Genomic DNA, 20,188 nt, shown 5'->3' with positions numbered 1-20,188 from the left:
CATTTTCACCAAAGCTCTCTCCACCAAGCAACATTACTATCTTCTGGGCAAGCTTGGAGCAGCAAGTAAACTTCCCTCCAAGCTTGAGGAGGAGTAAAGAGCACATGGACCTCTGTCAACATTTATTTTATGTCTTCTATATTTCAGTGAAGGTTTTTATGTGTTATGATCATGTAGTGCTAAGTAATCCTCTAGAGGGTACTCTAGTCATTTGATGGAAAGTATCTTTCAGACATTTTTTGTTAGTTAGTGGCAGTACAATCTTTTGGCATATATGTGCACAAGGTCAACAATGTATTTTCACTTTTCAGATCTAATCAATAGAGACTTTTGAATTGTTTTTCCTCTCTACAATTCTTGTACTCAGATCTTCATTTAGCTGTTCAGTTTGATAAAAGTATCAATATTCAATTTAGATTTCAACATATTAATAATGATCCATGAAATTTTAAAGATTGTTGCTGATTTTAATTCCAGGGAGAGTTTGTACAGAATTGATATACAATCTCGTAGAGTCTCGATAATTTTACTAGACTTTCTGACAGACCTTTAAATTTCTCATAGATTTTGGTGGGATTTTAAAAAGCACAAAAACAATACAGAATCCATCATTTTATAAAGTACAAAACAAACCAGGGATTATTGTACACCATCAAATTTTAATGGATTATCTAAAATCCTAAATACCACCAGATTTTTATGAATAATTTGAAATATTGATCAAATATCCCAAGATTTTAAATGGCTTTTTAGAATCCCGACTGAATACCCTCAAATTTTAATGGATTACTGAAATCTTGATCGAATATCCTAAGATTTCAAAGAATTTTTTAGAATCCTGATTGAATACCCTCAAATTTTTATACCTCTTCTTTTAAGTCTCCTCCTCTGTAATCAAATTAAGTCTCCCTCGAGTTAAGATTTTTGAAGAGTCATTTACTTACATTGTATCAGAACCCCCTTCACGATGGGATCTCGGTTCAGCCCACACCTTCAATTATTTAACATTAATTGTTTGTTTTGTAAAATATATTATGTGATTCAATTAAGATTTTATTCTGACCCCTTAAAATTTTAAAAAAGTTGGATATTTAAAACAAGTTATGTACTAAATGTAAAATGGCTATAGTCACATAAAGTGGTTTTTGGTGCTAAATGAAGCTTACATGTAAGCTTGATTTTGTTGCCTTTTATGTAGGTGAGAAACAAATGACTCGAGTCCATCAAACAAAAGAACTTCAGGATTCACTGGATTCTAGAGAGAGAGAGAGCCAGTTGTTGTCGCATTCTAAATGTTTCAATCGTTTAGAAGGATAGTCACTTTCTTCTGCATTGACAATGGTGCTGCCAAGAGTTAACCATTTCTTGTTCCTTTCCAACTCACTGTCTGCTGTGTTGCTTCTTTCATCTTCTACTCGGACAGTGGCGCTGTCATACTCACTTTTGTACAACAAATAAATCTTACACTTTATTGCATATTGTGATTCAAATTCGATTTCTTCACCATCTTTAATTGGAAAGATTGATATTGGTACTATTACCATCAATGATTTATAGTAATTCTTATTAAAAAATCCCCTCCATAGAAAACCAGATGTGGTATTCTTAACATTATAGTAAATTGTTCCTCTTGCACAATTCTTCGGGCACTCGAAACAAAGAACCATCCCCAATAAATTGTAGGATGCATTCAGTGGCAATTTCAGAGACATCTCTGACCCATAATATAATTCACCAATCCAACCTGGAAACTCTGGAGCTGAAATGTCAATATGATGTCTTAATCCTGAATATGTCTGTTGGAAGAATATAATCCAAAAAAGATTAGCGGCAATTAAATCTATCTCATGTGAGTAACTTGAAACATATGGTAAGTAGATAAAATGTCAAAACATGAAATGAAGAGAAATTAAACAATGATCTTTAAGATGGAACAATTCTGGAACACTAATTTATAAACAAAATAGGAACCAATCAACCAAACCTGAAATAAACGCTTTGTGAAAGTGTATGCCAGAAATGATTTGCAACCTTCTAAATAAAGTCCTCCAATAGAAGTGAGTTCCTCTAAGCCTTGAATCTCAGTCAAACCACTACAAAATGAAAGATGCAATTCCTCCAACTGCTTCAAATTAGATAGGTTTAGTAATTTTGAATCACTTAATCCACAAGCTTCGAGCTCTGTTAGAGATTCAAAGTTCCCCAATTCCATAGGCAATGCTTCAAGACTACTACAACCACGAATATCTAGACATCTCAGCATTTTCAAGTTACAAATGGTGTCCGGAAGAGTTTCAAGGTTCACACAATCATGCAGATTTAAGGAAGAAAGCATCACCAAACCTCCGACTGATATGTGGACTTCCTCCAAGCTTTTACAGTACCCAAAGTTTAACGTTTCAAGAAACGGTAATTTAGTGAAATCTGGAGTTGTAGTTAAAGCTAGAGAATATGACATGTTTAGAGTCTTTAACTTGTCAAAAACATGTGAAACCTGTAAAAGTGAGTGCAGTTGGAAGAAATTAAATCGGACTTTATATGGAAATCCTCATATGTGCAAGAAATATGCTGAGAGTGCTTACCATGTTTGGCTCCCACATTTTTCTTAATTGGCTATGAGGCAACTCAAGAATAACGAGTTTTTGTGGGTGAAATTCAGAAGGTAGACACTCTAAAGGACAACCATCCCAACAAAACCACCTCAAATCTTCGAGTGTCTGTTCGAAGCTTCCAGTGAGTTTTGCATTTTTGAGGTAGAGAAATCTTAATTTACTCATTCTTTTGAATGTTTCAGTTGAAAATGATTCGCCCTCAAGTGCATCCTCGTATTTAAGTTTGCGAGGAATGATACCTTCAATTGCTTTTGTTCCCTAACACATATATACATCAATAAAAAACAAGTATTGATGAATACGCAAGTTAATAAAAGCGAAACAATGTTCTATACATAAGTTAATAAAAGCGACAACGAAGTAGAGAGCTTGGTATAATAAGCAATTTTATGTGAAAAGTTGATGAGGTAAAGTTTCATATAGTCATGTGAAAGCATCATATGAATCTGACACCATTATTAGATATTTCCATATACAGTAATATATTGATTGCATTTACCTTGTACTTCTTCAACACATCATATATATTTACTGATAACCACAGTCTACTATGATTCCCAGGCTCACTCGGAGAGTTGTTACGTGCAATATTTCTTCCGATATGCTGAAGCTCATGATGCATCTCCAACTCGTCCCTATCATTGATGGTTAGTAGACATTTTTCCTTCAGAATATCAAATTTATGATTGACAGAAGTATAACAAGTTTCCATTATTTTCACAACCTCTTCGTTCTTCCATCCGATAAAAAAACAAGCAATATCCAGGAAAATATCTTGCAGACTAGGATCAACTAATTTCAACTCATTGACAGTACTGCTGTTGTATTCATCAGTCATTGTAACCTCAGGTTTCAGCAATAGATGAATTCCGACAACATCAGCAAGTCCATATGATTTTATTTCAATCTTAGTGTCGGAATTTGTGACTGAGACGATTGCTCTTGGTACTATGACCATACACGAGCCAGATAAATTTAATTGTATGTTGCTTCGTATATAGTTACCTGCAGAAGTCTCAACAGAATAATCAAGTCCACCTAAACTGTACCAATCTTCCCGCCGTTTGAAGCAGGCAATCATCCCCAAGTAATCATGTGATGCATTTCGTGGCAAATGTAAAGACCTTGTGGTCTGATCTTCACCTGATTGACTCACCCATTCCGGAAACATTTCTGACCCATAGCAAACTACAATTTCATGTCCAAATCCGGAGTATATCTTGTGCAAAAAAAGAGAAGGAAAAGGTTAGCCAACCCCATACATATACATTCTAGTATATCTACTTTTACCATAAAAATCTCTATAACAAATATCTATAGTAAACTATAATAAACGAACATGAGTATAATTGTTTATAGTTTAGTTCAATCATAGAAAAAATAATGACCATTAGATTTTAGCAAATAGATGAGAACCGTGAAATCTAATATGAATATTTTCATGTAAATAAATTTAAACTAAGATGCTTATTAGTTTTAAAAAATACATTTCACTAACTAAAAACTATTATTATCACTAATATATTACTAATATTATAATCTCATAAATATACAACTTTAACCAATATAGATTATTTGTACCATTTTTATAATAATTGTATATGAAATCAAGTATAATATATAAAAAGAAACCTGGTGAAGCTAGTTATAAAATTTGAAACAAGTTCGCCAAACCTGAAACAGTCGTTTTGTGAGATTATATGCCTGAAGGGATAGGTAAAAATCTCCCAACTGAAGCCTTCTAATCGAACTGAGTTTCTCCAAGCTTTTAATATATGTCAAACCACTACAATTTGCCAGATGAAGCTCTTTTAAAGCAGTGAGTTTTTCCAAGCCTAAAATCTCTGTCAAACCAATACAACCTGCAAGTTTCAATATCTCTAGCTGTTCCAAATTGGATACATTTGGTAATCTTTCAAGAGACTTACATCCTGATGCATTTATCAGTTTGATACTAGGAGAAAGTTTTGGAATGGAAAGCAGATGACGACATCTAAAAAGTTGAAGAGATCGTAGGTTTGACAGCTGACTAAAACCAGATGGCAGGGCAGTGATGCCAGTCGCGGACAATATTAAGTCTTGCAATGATAATGCAATCTGGCCTGATCTTATATCTGGAAGCTTTTTTAACATAGTAGCCCAACTTGCACTCAGTTCCCTTAACCTTGTAAGCTTCCACACTTGATCTGGTAATATTTCCAGCTTTTCGCATCCAGCAATACTAAGAATTTCCAGGGATCTTAGTTCGCCAATGGTGTCCGGAAGAGTTTCAAGCTTTTTGTTATTGCATACATATAACTCAACAAGCTTACTAAGACTTCCGATCGAATCTGGCAATTTTGAAATAGTTAGCCCCTCCACATTGAGCTCTCTTAGAGATTCAATATCCCCTAATTTAACAGGCAATTCTTTCACATTAGTGCAATGGTTAATGCTTAGAGCTTCCAATGCTCTTAAGCTGCAAATGGTGTTTGGAAGAGTTTCAAGCTTCCTGTTAAGATCTAATTTCAGCTTAACTAGCTTACTAAGACATCCGATCGAGTCTGGTAGTTTAGAAACATTTAATCCGCATGCATTGATCTTTATTAGGGATTCCATGTTCCCCAATTTTTCTGGCAATGCTTCCAGACCTTCACAATTATCAATACGGAGAATTTTCAATGCTCTCAAGTTGCAACTGGTGTCCGGAAGACTTCTTAGCTTCACGCAATTATCCAGATCTAAGATAACAAGCCTTTCTAAACTTCCAATTGATATGTGGACCTTCTCTAAACTCTTACAACCACTAAAATTTAAAGTTTCAAGACACAATAATTTACTGAAGTCTGGAGTTTTAGTTAAATCTTCAGAAAAGGGCATGTTTAGAGTCTTTAGGTACTCGAGAACAGGTGAAACCTGTAACAATGAGTGCAATTAGAAAAAACATAATATGCCATAAATTTATTTTAATTTTTCATATATGTAGGAAACATACTCAGAGTAACTACTATATTTACCTTCCACAGTGTCCTCAATTTGCTTTTGGGAAACTCAAGCATAACAAGTTTTTGAGGGCAAAAATCGTAAGGTAGACACTTTAAAGGACACCGAGCCCAACAAAACCACCTCAAATCTTCCAGAGTCTGTTCAAATTTTCCAGTGAGATTAATGTTTTTCAAGAAAAGAAATCTTAATTTACCCATTCTCCTAAATGTTTCCATAGAAAAGGACACTTCCTTGAATGGATTCTTGTAATCAAGATTGTGAAGCATGATACCTTCAATTGCTTCTGTTCCCTAATACATATATCAATAAGAAATGTTCATCACCGTACTTGTATAAATAATTCTAAAAGATAGAAAAAGAGGGAGACTATAACCTTCTACTTCATCAACACATAATTTCAACTTATGAGCATATATTATTAAGAAAAAGAAGTTGAAACTACTATAATTTCACTTTATATGGTTTCATATTATATGAAGTCATATGAAACTATCAGATTCATCTGAAGCCAATTGAGTATGTACATTTGTTATAATATTACCTTGTGTTTCTTCAACACATCACATATATCTTTTGATACCCACAGTCTACTATGCTTTCCAGGCTCATCCGGAGAGTTGTTACGTGAGATTTCCCTTCCCATATCCTGAAGTAGATCATGCATTTGCAACACATCTCTATTGATCGTTAGTAAACATTTTTTCCTTAGAATATCAATATTGTTATCTGCGTAGGAATAGTAAGTCTCCATTATTTTGACCACATGTTCTTTTTCCCTTCCAATGAAAAAACAAGCAATGTCAAGGAACATTTTTTTCAATATAGGATCATCTAATTCCAAGGCATCCAAGCTAATTATAAGACTTTGTTGGATACTGCTGTTTGGAATTCGCTGCAGTTTCTCAATGTAAGATTTCCATCCTACCTCGGATCTCTTATACAAGTACGAGCCAAATACCTCGAGAGCTAAAGGAAGCCCTTGAGCATGACATAGGATGTCTTTACACAACACCATTAAACTATTGTCTGGTTCACTATCTCCAAATGCATGTTTGGAAAATAGTACTAGTGACTCAACATTGTCCAACTCATTAACCCTGTATCGGTATTTGGTTTCTACTTCAATTTTATCCAATATCTCTTCATCTCTTGTAGTAATAATAACTACACTCCCAGAAGCAAATGGTCCTACCAGTGATTCAAATTGTTTCTGGTCGTCTAAATCATCAATAACAACCAGAATTTTTGATGAACAAATTCTAGCTCCTATCAGCTTAGTTCCTTGGTCAACACTGTCAACCTCAACTTTGTTCTTACCTTTAAGAACATTGGTAATAAGTTGTTGTTGCAAAGACTCTAGGCCTTTTAATGTCCCCGAAATCTCCCTCACATTTGCGAGAAAACAGCTTCCCTTAAAGTTTCCTAGCAAGAATTGATTAAAAACAGCTTTGGCAAGAGTTGTCTTGCCTACTCCACCCATACCATATATACCAATCTTAATGACACCTTTTGTCTCACTGCTAAACAATGTTGTTATGTCTTTAACACGAGAATCCAACCCAACCGGATATTTTGCAACATATAAAGCAGTGGGATTTATTTCAAGTAGAACTTCATCAATGATATCATTGATAAAATCAGCTTCAGACCTGCAATGGAATTCTTTTTAACACTATGAAATAAATAGAGCCTCACATCATGAAAAAAGTGATAATTCCACCCTAAGGTGATAAACGACTAGAACTTCTGATTTTCATATTTGTTCTTTCCTAGATATTATTATTATTCAAAAAGTTAATGGTAAGATATAAGCTATGTTAAGTTATAAGTGTTTGACATGGATACATATCCAAGTATGGATTCAGCAAAATTTTGAAAAATATACATGTTCTTGCCTTAAAATAAATGTCCAATTCCGAGTGTTCATGTTCGGGGTGTCAAGTGTCCAACACGGGTACTTGATTGTAAAATGAAGAGTTCAAGTAACATAGGATATAAGAATACATAACAAACTCATGCGACTGTACAAATAAAATTACGTAATTTGTATGGATTAGTATATTACCTTTTTCCATATACATGTTTTCCTGATTTGTCCGCAACTTCTCTTAGTGTAAGAAGCCAATTTTCGACTCTTTCCATATCACCCGCAAAACGAAATTTATGTTTTTCAAAAGCTCGTTTAAAACTCCCAGATTGGTGTCGCACAATGGATGGATCAATATTGTAAAACACAGGAATAACCAATCTCTGCATTGTTTTGTGACAGTTAAGGATCTCTACCAGCTCATCAAGGCACCAACTAGAAGAAGCATAATTTTCAGAGAGTACAACAATGTAAGTCCTGGATTCTTTAATAGCTTGGAGTAATGCGTCCGATATCACTTCTCCCGACCGTAGCTCAGGATCATCCATAAATGTTCGAATACCATGGCGATCCAAGGCAGAGTACAAATGACTTATAAAAGTATATCGAGTGTCCTCACCTCGAAAGCTCAAGAAAACGTCCCAGTTAGTTGAAGTTGAATATGAAGCCAAAGTGGATGAAATTTGAGAACTTGTAGAAGCCATCACAACAAATAGATTGTGAGCACTATCTAGATTACAACAACTGGGACTTAATAAGAAAGAAAATTAAAAATAAGATGTCAAATATAGGAGTATATTATAAATGTAACAAGGGGAAATTATCACCTAACAGAAACATAAATGCATGGTGTCAAATATGAAGATGAAAATGAAACCGAAGAACTAGTTTTATTCTTACCAGTAGAAGCTATTGTTAGTAAACGCTAAAAGGTCTTTTTCAAGTGGAATCATAAAAAAATACATGAAAAAGTTAAACATTACCGCTAATTTGAGATGTAGGTCGTAATATTAAACAATACAAATGCTATTACATCTGACCATATATAATACTCCCTCCGTCTCCCGAAATGTATTTCCACTTTTTGTACTGTTTATGTAAAGTGATTGACTACTAATGTATGTCTAATCTATAAGATTAAACATAGTCATGAGTGATTTTGTTGGATTCGTATTTATGAGTACTTTAATACAATAAATTTTTTATATTTAATACTAATACGAAATTAAAGATATTAACAATAAAAAATGTGCATTGGCAAACGTTTACAATACAGGAAACGTTTTTAGGGATGGAATGAGTATATAGAAGTCATTACATTAGGTGATAGACTCGTACGTTTTTAGGGACGGAGGGACTATATAGAAATCATTACAATAGGTGACAGCCTCATCTTACAGTGAGCTGACAAGGCATCTACTTAGCTGATACATCTTGATCTTCCCATAATTGAAATTTCCGAATATTTAATTGTCATAAAATTATTGACTATTTTTTTATAAATAAAATGAATTCTCATATACCACAAATAACACCGTATAATATGTTATTTGAGAATACTTTTTGTTATGGGACTCTAAAACGGAACCCAAAAATTTTCTGAAATCCGTTTTGGAGTCTATGGCAATGTTATTTTTTCAAAATTAATTATAATGTTAGGTAAGGCTGTGTTAAAAAAACACTTAGTTAGGGGATGGCGTAATTTACCTGATTAAGTTTTGAGTCAACGGATGGACTACATGCATTTCAACTCTAATTGTCAACTCCTCTTTGCCCCTTTTCTATACTGAAACACTTGGTGAAACTGGAAAGCTACATGATTACAATATACGTATACTATTTGATTTGTATTTCATATTTTAATCTTTTGAGATCACCTTCGGGTCGCAAAAAAATAGGAAAGATACTCGGGTCACTTCCGAAGCATGCTAGTCCCGTCCAAAATTCCCAACGCAAATCAATTATCCTAAATCGCCTTGATTCTAAGCTTTCTTGTTTTCCTTCCTCCCAAATATTCGTGTTAGGGTATAAGAGACCCGATTAGGACGCAACCTGGACCTAAAGGATACCGGGTTCGATCGATGGACCGAGACCCCCCTCTTCCAGAACAATCAAATGGAGAGGCCAGACTCGGGTCCATCCCATGACCCAGATCCGGATCCAACACGGGACCCGGACCACCTGCCTACCCGGATCCGGATCAGGGCTGAGACCACCATGAGGGGGGTCCCAGCAAACACATGCACATCCTGCAACCTGCCAAGGAAGGGTACGTGGGCACGTGACTGTGACAGCTATCAACAACCAACACACCAGAAAAGCACGGCGCGTGTTAGAAGGCCGTTAAGACACCCTGGAGGTGGTCCTCCCCTGGACACGTGTAAGCAATCCACCCAAGCCAGGCGTCCTCTGCTCCCAAGATCCAACGGCCCTGATTTAGAGGTAACAACCCCTAAACCATACCTTTGGGCTATATATACCCCCAAGGCTGAAGGGTTTAGGGGTTAGAAAAAATATACACTCTTGCACACTCACTCTCTCTCATACATCCATACACACACAACAACATTTCAATTACATATATACATCTTCATCTCCTCCAAAAACCATGTTCTTATTCTTACACCGGAGGCGCCGTGGGAGCCAAATGCCCCTTCCGGTGTTGTTTTGCAGGCGTCCAACCAGCAGCTACACCTCATCTATACCCAGAAGGTCCAGGAACGGCGTCGGACGGAGCCGCCCGCTCACCGGGGTTATAATTTGGCTCTAGAAGGAGGGGTCTCCATCATGGGGTCTCGGTGCCCCTGGATTCATCTTTATCAGCAAACTCTCATGAGAGTCCACTTTTAAGCCTGTAAGAACACAAACAACCATACCCTTTCTTGAATATGAATGTTCATTTTAGCCACGTTTGTGTGAGCTCGTTATTTTAGGCCACGTTTGTGTGAACCCGCTCTTGTTTGTTAAATTTTGGTTGTTTAGGGTTTGATAATCTTGATGGTCTTGAAGCCTAGGGTTTAATAGTCTTGCAAATTTTAAAACCCAGAACTGTTTTAGCTTGCATATTTTCTTTTGTGTTCTAGAGCCGGCTGTTCTTGTTTAGTATTATTGTTAGCAAAACCCAGAAAGTTTGTTTGCTGTTATTCTGGAAATTTTTTATAATCTTCAAAAAAACAACCTCAGATCCACATTTGTAGCCTCAAATCTTGGTCAGTTGTTTGTACAATTGTGGTAATGGCAAGAGCAGGAAAAAGTACGGCTGGTAGGCCCTCTGCCAGTACCCAGGTCCAGGATCAGGACCACTCTCAAGCTCACGAACCTGGGGGAGATCGAGAGACCCTCCAGGAGCAACCATTGACACAACACACCCCGGTCTTGGAAAGGCTGGTGACACCCCGGGATGCCAAAAATGTCATAGAGCTAAATCAGTACAAGTACACCTATGTTCCGGTTGCAGAGGAGCATATGGCTAACTTAACAAGCCATGAACTTGCTGAAGAAATCAGGCTCTACAGAGATGAACAAGCCCGGCTCCAAATAGAATATGAGCAAGAAGAGTCCGGGGATTCTCAGCAATCCAGGAGATCTGTCTTTGACCGAATTGGAGCTAAGGAAAAAAAGAATAAAAAAGAACCTAGTAAGAAGGAGACAGAAGCAACCAGAAAGAAAAAGTTAGAAGAAATCAGAGAACAGATAAGAAAGGAAGAAGAGGCAAAGTTGGAGCAAAAAATTCAGAAAAGAATGCAGTTGGAGGAGGAGAGGCTCCTAGTTAAAACGAAAGGCAAAAGAACTCGGATGGACCCTACCCCCGAGCTCATTTCTGACGACGAAGAGGGGGGCCAGAAGGATCTTAAAGACATGATTTATGAGCTCCAGAGAAAAATGGAGAAAGATTCCGGGTTGGAAGTTGGGGAGACCCTCACGCCCTTCAGCCACTCCCTAGAAGGCATCCCTCGACAGAAAAATCTCAAGCATTACAACTTCGACTCTTTCGATGGATTGGGGGATCCGGAAGAGCACCCCAACTACTTCGAACAGATAGCTCAGATATATTATTACAATGACTTAACCAAATCCAGATTCTTCGCCTCGACCCTCAAAAGGGGGGCTCAAAGATGGTTCAGCAGGATCCCATCAAGAAGCATTCACTCCTGGAAAGAATTCAGAGGAGCCTTCCTTAGAAGATTCAGAGCCAATAAGACACATGAAATGCACATGTGTCACCTGGAGACAATCCGCCAGTATGATAATGAAGCACTCTCAACTTATATGCGGAGATTCCAGGAAGCCATTAACAAAGTTTCGAATCTTGATGAAAGGGAGGCTCTAAGCATATTTCGATGGAACCTGGATCCAGAACACAATAAGAGGTACATTGTAGAGTTGATAAACAAAGAGCCACAAAGCCTGGCTGCTGCCTACTCAATGACGGCCCGGTTCATAAAAGAAACAGACGTTCTCCAGGCGATGAGAATGACTCGGAATGGAGGAAACAGGAACAAATCTTCTGATGACCGACCGAAAGGGGGTTACCATCAGGAGAAAAAGTTCAAACAAAGAAACCAAACCCAGCAGACAAATGTTGTACAAAACACTCCAATATTTCAAAGATTGGGTCCTAGAACAGAATCCAAAAGCGATCCCGGTCCACCTAGGCAAGCAAGAGAGCCTAGGCAAGAGCCAGAATGGACACCACTAAATAGGACCCGGGAAAAAATACTGAAGGAGGTCAAGGGAAAGCCATTCTATTATCCTCCAAAGCCAATGCAGACTCCCCCGGAAAGTGGGCCTTACAACAGGCAGTGCGACTATCATGAAACTCATGGACACAAAACTGAAAACTGTCTCTCTCTCAAATACTTCATTGAAGATCAAGTTAAGAAAGGCAACCTGAATCAGTACATCTCCCGGGAGACAAATCAGAGAGAAGAAAGGCAAAGGAAAGGTAAGAATGTAGTAAATGTGGTCCTAGGAGGGTCGCACTCTCCCCCTAGGAGCCCGGGCTCAGGAGATGAAGTATTCTCCGTCCAATCCTACCCAGAGATGATGATCTCATTCAGCAGCAAGGTTTATGAAGGGGTTAATCCGAATCACAACGAAACCTTGGTGGTAACACTTGATATTTTTGACAACGAAGTAAGAAGGATGCTGATAGATAATGGATCTTCAATAAATATACTTTTCAAGCATACTGTGGACAGGATGAAGCTTGGGAGTGTATGCTCCAATGAATGCCAAGAGTACCCTCTGTATGGGTTCAGGAACAACTTGGTCTCGATCCAGGGAACCTTATACTTGCCAGTCATATTTGGATCGGCCCCAAACCAAGTTACCCATGTGATAAAGTTCTACGTGATCAATACTCCCTCTTCTTACAACGGCATAATCGAGCGCTCAGCCCTGACCAGGATCCAAGCAATTACCTCCATATCACACTTGAAAATCAAATTCCCAACGCCAACCGGGGTAGGAGAAATCAAGGGAGACTATGAGGTAGCTGAAAGATGTTATAGCTAGGCTCTGGTAATGGCTGAAACTCATCAAGATAACAAGAGAAAGGCCGTGGTACTCCGGACACAGCAAAGTATTAAGAAACATCTCCCCCACTCAAGGGATGATGCGAGAAAAGAAGTTCAGATCATGGAGTCCCTCTTAGATCCAAAAGCAACCAAACCAAGCTCAGAAGAGCAAAAAATCAACCAAGTCACAGAAGAGATTGAATTGAGCCTAGGCCTTGGCCAAACCAACCCTACTTGTGCAAGCAACCAACCCTGAAACAATTGAAGTAGGGGAAAGCAACCAAAAAGAGATGACAACTCAGGGTCAAATCTATATGAAGAAAAATACAGAGGCCCGGATCCAGCAATTGGTATCAAACATGGATCAATCCAAGATAGAGGCCGCTGTAGAAATGGAAACTATTCTGATCAGTGCAAGCGATCCTTCCAAGAGGATAAAGATAGGGTACGGGCTCGAGGACAATTTCAGAAAAGACCTAGTATCACTACTTCAAGGGTACTCCGATATATTTGCTTGGACCCCAAGAGACATGCCCGGGTTGGACGAATCCATAGCGATGCACAGCTTGGATGTCAATCCCGAGAGGAAACCAGTCAAGCAAAAGAGAAGGAATTTTGTGCCAGAAAGGCAGAAAGCAATTGATGAAGAAATTGAGAAACTACTCAAAGCTGGAATAATATGTGAAGTCAAGTACCCAGAATGGTTGGCAAATTTTGTGATGGTGGAAAAAGCAAACGGGAAATGGAGAATGTGTATCGTCTACACAGACTTGAACAGTACGAGCCCCAAAGACCCCTACCCTTTGCCAAATATTGTTCAATTGATCGACGCAACATCCGGCCACGTAATGCAAAGTTTCATGGACGCCTACTCGGGGTACAACCAAATCAAGATGAATCCCAAGGATATCCTAAAGACAGCCTTCATTACCCACAGGGCGGTCTATGCCTATGTGATGCTGCCTTTCGGATTGACTAATGCGGGAACAACATACCAAAGAGTAATGAATAAAATCTTCAAAAACCAGATTGGAAGGAACCTGGAATCTTATGTCGACGACATGATTGCAAAGTCTACAAGCATCCCCGGGCACATAGGAGACCTGAGAGAATGCTTCGACAACTTGAGAAAATACTCACTCAGGCTCAATCCAGAAAAGTGCACATTCGGAGTAGGGGCAGGAAAATTCCTTGGATTCATGATAAGAAACCGAGGAATTGAAGCCAACCCAGAAAAGATAAAGGCAATCCAGGAAATGAAACCTCCCATAACACAAAAAGAAGTGCAGAAGCTAGCAGGGTCACTGGCCGCACTCAGAAGATTCATCTCAAAGTTAGCCGAGAAATGCCTACCCTTCTTTGACCTGTTAAAAGGAGCAACCAACAAGAGAGAAGTTAATTGGAGCCCAGAATGCCAAAGCGCTTTTGAAGAAATTAAAAGGTACCTTTCTCAACCCCCTGTGTTAACCAAAGCCCAACCCGGGGAGCCCCTATCCCTTTACATATCAGCAGGGGCCCTGGTAGTTGGAGCAGCCTTGATCAGGGAAGAGAATGACAAACAGCAACCAGTTTATTATGTTAGCCAAGTGCTAAAAGATGCGGAGACCTGATACCCGAGGCTAGAAAAGTTTGCTTTTGCCTTGGTCACAGCATCCAGGAAGCTCAGGCACTACTTCCAGGGAAGGGAGATACGGGTTGTAACTAACCAACCCTTAAGGAAGATAATACACAAGCCAGATATCTCAGGAAGATTGGTGAATTGGGCAGTTGAGCTGAGTCAGTTCAACTTGAGCTTCATTCCAAGAACAGCAATCAAAGCCCAGGCTCTAGCTGATTTCATCATAGAATGTAATTTCCCGGAAGAAGAGCCTGTGCCCATGAGCATTGACCCTGAGAGAAACACTGATCAAGACGTAGGAGCCTGGGCTCTCAAAGTTGATGGTTCTTCAATAAATGAAAGATCAGGAGTCGGGGTCATCCTAAAGAGCCCAGAAGGATTCACAATCCAAACAGCAGTCTCCTTTGGCTTCTCAGCAACAAACAACCAGGCAGAGTACGAGGCCTTGATTGCAGGGTTGAAGCTAGCAAAAACACTCAGGATCCAGGATCTCAAAATCTACAGCGACTCCCAGATCGTGGTAAAGCAAACAAACGGCGAGTACATAGCCAAGGATCCAGTTCTAGCCAAGTACCAGGCTCTGGTCCAAAGCTACCTCGCCTTGATACCAAAAACCCAAGTCATCCAAATCTGCAGAGAGGAGAATTCAGAAGCTGATACACTATCTAAACTTGTTAAAAATTCATCAGACCTGGATTGCTCCGTCTACTTCGAAGAATTGCAGAAACCAAGCATAGAAGCTGAAGAGGTCATGGAAATAGACAACAGTCCTGAATTGGATGACTCCATTTATTAACTACCTGGAAAAGGGAGAGCTCCCGGAAGATAAAGGGAAGGCTCAAAGGTTAAAAGCCAAAGCTTCAAAATTCTTCATCGAAGAGGGTATACTCTATCGAAGGACCTTCTCCTCCCCAATCCTGAAGTGTATAGGCCCAGGAGAGGCACAGTACTATCTTATGAAAGTTCACGAAGGAATATACGGGGACCATATGTCCGCAAAGGCCCTAGCTCACAAAATCATAAGACAGGGTTACTACTGGCCTACCATCCACCAGGATGCAATAGACTTTATGAAAAAGTGCAAGGAATGTCAGTTATTCAGCAATATCACCCGGATGAGCCCAGTCCTACCCTCCTCAGTCTTGTCACCAATCCCATTTTGCCGTATGGGGCATCAATATCATGGGACCCTTCCCCAGGGCCAAAGGAGTCCTCAGGTACTTACTAGTCTGAATTCATTACATGACAAAATGGGTAGAAGCAAAGGCCACTGAGAACAATAAACCAGCAAGATTGCATCAATTCATGGACAACATCCTGATGAGGTTCGGGATCCCGAGAGTACTAGTCTCAGACAATGGGCCACAGTTCGTTGGTTCAGAGTTCGAATCTTACCTTCAAGAACGGGGCATCCGGCATAAGAAATCATATAGTAGCCTACCCTCAAGGGAATGGCCAAGTTGAAGTAACCAATCGAATACTTCTCAGGGGGATAGAGAAGAGGCTCAGGGAAAGCAAAACCAAATGGCCAGAAGAATTGCCTAATGTACTCTGGGCATACAGAACAAGCCCCCGAACAAGCATAGGAGAAACCCCTTCAAACTGGCTTATGGAACTGAAGCTATGCTACCAATTGAAGTAGGATCCCCCTCCCACCGAGCAATCAATTTTGATGAGATAGCAAATGTGGAGGGGCTCAGGACAAATATTGAGCTAATTGATGAAGTCCGAGACCAGGCGGTGGCAAGAATAGAAAAGTATAAGGAGAAAACAAAAGAGCACTTCAGCAAGAAGTCCTGGGTCAAAAACTTTCAAGTTGGAGACTTGGTCCTTCGAGACACGGAAGCTTCAGATCCCACCAAGACTGGGAAGCTAATGCCAAGGTGGGAAGGCCCATACAAAGTCAGGGAAGTTCTAAGGCCAGGAACATACAAGCTCATGAACATGGATGAGTTTGAGATACCAAATACATGGCATGGACTCAGGCTCAGAAAATTTTACCAGTAGAAGAAGCAATAAAAAGCAACCAAAACTTATAGCCTATGGCAAGCAACCAACCTATGATCCCATATTTTGTATGAAGAAAATTTGAAGTCAATGAAAAGAATTTTCCTTTCTTAGAAAGTTATTACTTTTAAATTACTAATAAACAAAGCAAAAAACAATCCGGATATAGTCTCATAACCGGATTCAAAGTAAAAAACAAAAGCAAGCACTATTTGCTTAGAAAATTTCTAAGTAATAGAGCAATCATCAATCCGGGTGGGAATCACGCCCGGGCTGAGAGCAAATTCGAAAGCAAAAACCAACCCGGATAAGCATTCGAATCCGGGCTGGAAACAACCATTATGTACTCATTTTTTCTAAGTATATTAAGCAAACAAGCAAACATCAATCCGGGTTGGTATCATACCCGGATTAAAGCGAAAATACAAAAGCAAAGTCAACCCGGATAAGGTTTCATACCCGGAATAACCCGGATATAAAACCAATCCGGCTTGGGGGCCTTAGCCATAGCCTAGATCAAGAGCATTAGTGCAAGGATCCGGATTGCTCATAAAAACAAAAAATACAGATGGAAGGAAAGCAAATATTTCTTGCAATTGAAGGAAAGGTCAAGAAAACGACAGTAAAATTAAAACCATAATCCGGATTGCCATCAATCTGGGACAAGTTCAAACATTACAAACAACCCAAGTTCGTGCGAAAATCACAAATCCTAGTAAAAGAAAAATTACAGGGCTGGGCCCGAGAAGCTTATCAAGGCTAGTCCGGATCTAAAGGAAAGTTGGGGGTGGGGTCGTCGTAGGGTTCCGGCTCCCCCTGACCCTGCTCGACTGCAGCCTTCGCAGCAAGGAACTCCTGGATGAAGCTCTCACAGGATGCCAAGGGGTCGGTCTTGATATGACGCTCAACAACAACCCAGGATATGCGGACTTCAGGCACCCCGGCTTGGGCAACCTCGAAATCATAAACATCATTGGCCTTGAATTCGGCAATTATAGCCTCCTTGCTCAAGTTTTCCTTGGCAGCGAGTTCAGCTTTTAGCCTCTCTACTTCTTTGGCAAGCCCCTCAGGCCCGGTCCTCTGCATTCTTCAGCTTCTCATTCAACCCGGATTCAACAGTCCGGAATCCCTCCCTGGCTTCCTCCAGCTCTCCCTGCAGAGTATCAGCCCGTATCTTCTGAATATTAGTCCGGTTGTTGGCCTCCTGGACCTCCGTAAAGGCAACATCTGAGCAGATAGATATGACACTCCCGAGCTGATAAAAGACAAAAATAAACTAAGTACATAACAAAATGGGGGGCACAACCCGGAACCAAAAGCATGGAAATTTTAAATACCTGCCCCCATTGCCCAGTAACCCTCTTCAAGGCAGCCGCCATGGTGTATCCCTCAACCTCCTCCCAATCATCTTTGGTACATATCTTCACGGCCTCTCCATCTAGCCCTCTGCCTTCCGAATCACATACGGCCCGGTTGGAAACCACGGCTTTACCCCGGGGGGGCTTGGTCGGGATGAACTTTCTTTTCTTCCTCGGAGGGTCATCACCACCCGAAATCTCCTGGACCTCAGGCTCAGACTCGTGGCCCGGATCCGGGATGTTCTGAGGGACGGAGGATTCGGCCCCTCCCTCAATATCTGCAGAACCAGATTCGGGATCCGGGGCTCTCTTGCTTGTCTTAAAGGCCAACCCGAGAGTGTTGAAAGCAGCAGCATAAGCAGAAGAAGACATGATTTTTAGGAAATTGCGGTTGAAATGAGGCAAACCTGCAGAAATGAAACAAAAGGAGATTAAATTCCGGATCAAAGGCAAAAAACTTATGCAAACAGATTACAAGTAAAGCAAACTGAACCTTGATCCGGATCATCAAGCAGAATAATAGAGATCCGGATCAAAGGCAAAAAACTTATGCAAACAGATTGCAAGCAAACTGAACCTTGATCCGGATCATCAAGCAGAATAATAGAGATCCGGATCAAAGACAAAAATCTTGTGCAAACAGATTACAAGCAAACTGAACCTTGATCTGGATCATCAAGCAGAATAATAGAGATCCGGATCAAAGGCGAACAACTTATGCAAACAGGTTGCAGAGAAGCAAACTGGACCTTGATCCGGATCATCAGGCAGAACAATAGAGACCCGGATCATGGACCAGGCAAACATTCTATCAAAACTAGCAAGTAAAAAGGAAAAGAAAGCATGATCCAGGATGTCAGTCGGGGAAGGGGATCCGGATCAAGGGCAACATAAATTAAGAAAACTTACAGCCAAGATTAAAAAGCATTGTATGGTTCATAAATGTGTCCCGAGTCGGCTGGAACTCGAGAGATTCACAGAAACATCTGATCTGAGTAACAGCCCGGTCTTCAAGCACAGCCGGGTTGAACTTAGTTTGAACTCCCTCAGTTGTAAAATAGGGGAGATAAGCCAAGTCATATCCCTTCAGAAGGATAATCTCCCCATTCCAGTACTTCAAAGAAGACTGGTGCATTATTGGCTTGGCTCTACCCGGGCCATAACCACACTCCGAGGCCCGGAACCTGATCTCATAGAAAGGTTTCTGACTTGACTTAGAGAGATAGAAAATCTGGTGGAAGAGCTTCAAAGTAGGCAGGAATCCGGATTTGTTGCAGCAAGCGATGAACCAGGTCATCGACTTTATCTCATTCGGAGTGATTTGCATCAGGGATATCCTGTACACATGCTTGCAAAGGTGTTTGATGAACATGTGGCACCGGGGAATCCACCCGGATCTAAGATGTTCCATCCAGACCGGAACAAAGCCGTCTTTCGGCCGATGATAGATCCTTTCATGGGGTTCCGACCATCTCCACTCAATATCAGGCGTCAACTGGAAAGCAGCCCGGACCGCCTCATTCATCTCACTCGGATCTGCCTCAGAGAACGAGTCCTTCAACTAATAGTGATCCCGGCTTATAGGAAACTCAGCAAACATCCTCTCGAGAGCTTCCTGGTTATATACCCCGGGATGACCGTCGCGGCTGTCTATCATACCTAACCCGGCCATAATAAACCTCATTTTCAATCTCGGTCGGTTTTTCAACAAAATGATACTTTACATCTATCCAATACCCCTCGGGCGTGAAGGGAACTGAGCCCCCTGGCATCTTCTTATACCGGAACTTCGAGATTATCTCAGTTGAAGGGGAGGCTTTCTTGACCATCTCGACTAGGATCTGTTCTCTATCAAAGGAACCCGGATCACTCTCTTTCTCCGAAAAAGTTTGGGTAGCAGTTATAGACTTTCCTAGCCCGCTCCTTGGTCCGGACCATATACCTATTAAAATGAAGGTCAGTTAGCCTGGTCCCTACAGATTTTATTTATTTTGCTAAGCGGTCCGGATCAGGTACGTTATGTTAGTTTTACCTAATGATCCGGACCACCAATGCAAGTCCAACCCGGAAAAACATCAACGATCCGGATCATGTTAACTACAATCCAAAAAACCAAACCACCATGGACCCGGATCTCGATGGCAAATACCCAGATCCGGATCCATAGCAGCCAAAAACTTAAAACCACACCCATGTACCCGGATCCTAATGGCAAACACTCA

The 20,188-nt window shown here is 40.2% G+C and overlaps 2 protein-coding genes across 2 annotated transcripts; one reads left to right on the top strand and one right to left on the bottom strand.

Moving 5' to 3' along the window:
- Nucleotides 1–1,126: 1,126 nt before the first annotated feature.
- On the bottom strand, nt 1,127–8,168 carry LOC141696430 (TMV resistance protein N-like). The gene is made up of 8 exons (XM_074500571.1): nt 7,663–8,168; nt 6,139–7,246; nt 5,609–5,887; nt 4,287–5,507; nt 3,112–3,831; nt 2,583–2,870; nt 1,985–2,494; nt 1,127–1,796 (listed from the first exon to the last, which is right to left on the bottom strand). The coding sequence occupies exons 1-8, from the start codon at nt 8,166–8,168 to the stop codon at nt 1,239–1,241; spliced, it is 5,190 nt and encodes a 1,729-aa protein (XP_074356672.1). The 3' UTR covers nt 1,127–1,238.
- Nucleotides 8,169–11,679: 3,511 nt separating this feature from the next.
- LOC141696429 (uncharacterized) lies at nt 11,680–12,981 on the top strand. Its single transcript, XM_074500569.1, has 2 exons — nt 11,680–11,900; nt 12,075–12,981. The coding sequence occupies exons 1-2, from the start codon at nt 11,680–11,682 to the stop codon at nt 12,979–12,981; spliced, it is 1,128 nt and encodes a 375-aa protein (XP_074356670.1).
- Nucleotides 12,982–20,188: the final 7,207 nt, after the last annotated feature.

Source organism: Apium graveolens, chromosome 11 (genome assembly GCF_009905375.1).
Source record: "Apium graveolens cultivar Ventura chromosome 11, ASM990537v1, whole genome shotgun sequence".
NCBI classification, from domain to species: domain Eukaryota; kingdom Viridiplantae; phylum Streptophyta; class Magnoliopsida; order Apiales; family Apiaceae; genus Apium; species Apium graveolens.
Note: the sequence above shows the minus strand (reverse complement) of the source record. Positions and strands in the feature narration are given on the sequence as shown.

Coding starts and splice junctions, on each gene's coding strand:
- LOC141696430 (XM_074500571.1), bottom strand. CDS start 8,168: ATGGCTTCTACAAGTTCTCAAATTTCATCCACTTTGGCTTCATATTCA. Junction 5,888..6,138: donor ATGTGTTGAAGAAACACAAG/GTAATATTATAA, acceptor TATATGTATTAG/GGAACAGAAGCAATTGAAGG. Junction 5,508..5,608: donor AATTGAGGACACTGTGGAAG/GTAAATATAGTA, acceptor TCATTGTTACAG/GTTTCACCTGTTCTCGAGTA.
- LOC141696429 (XM_074500569.1), top strand. CDS start 11,680: ATGTGTCACCTGGAGACAATCCGCCAGTATGATAATGAAGCACTCTCA. Junction 11,901..12,074: donor GCCTACTCAATGACGGCCCG/GTTCATAAAAGA, acceptor AATATTTCAAAG/ATTGGGTCCTAGAACAGAAT.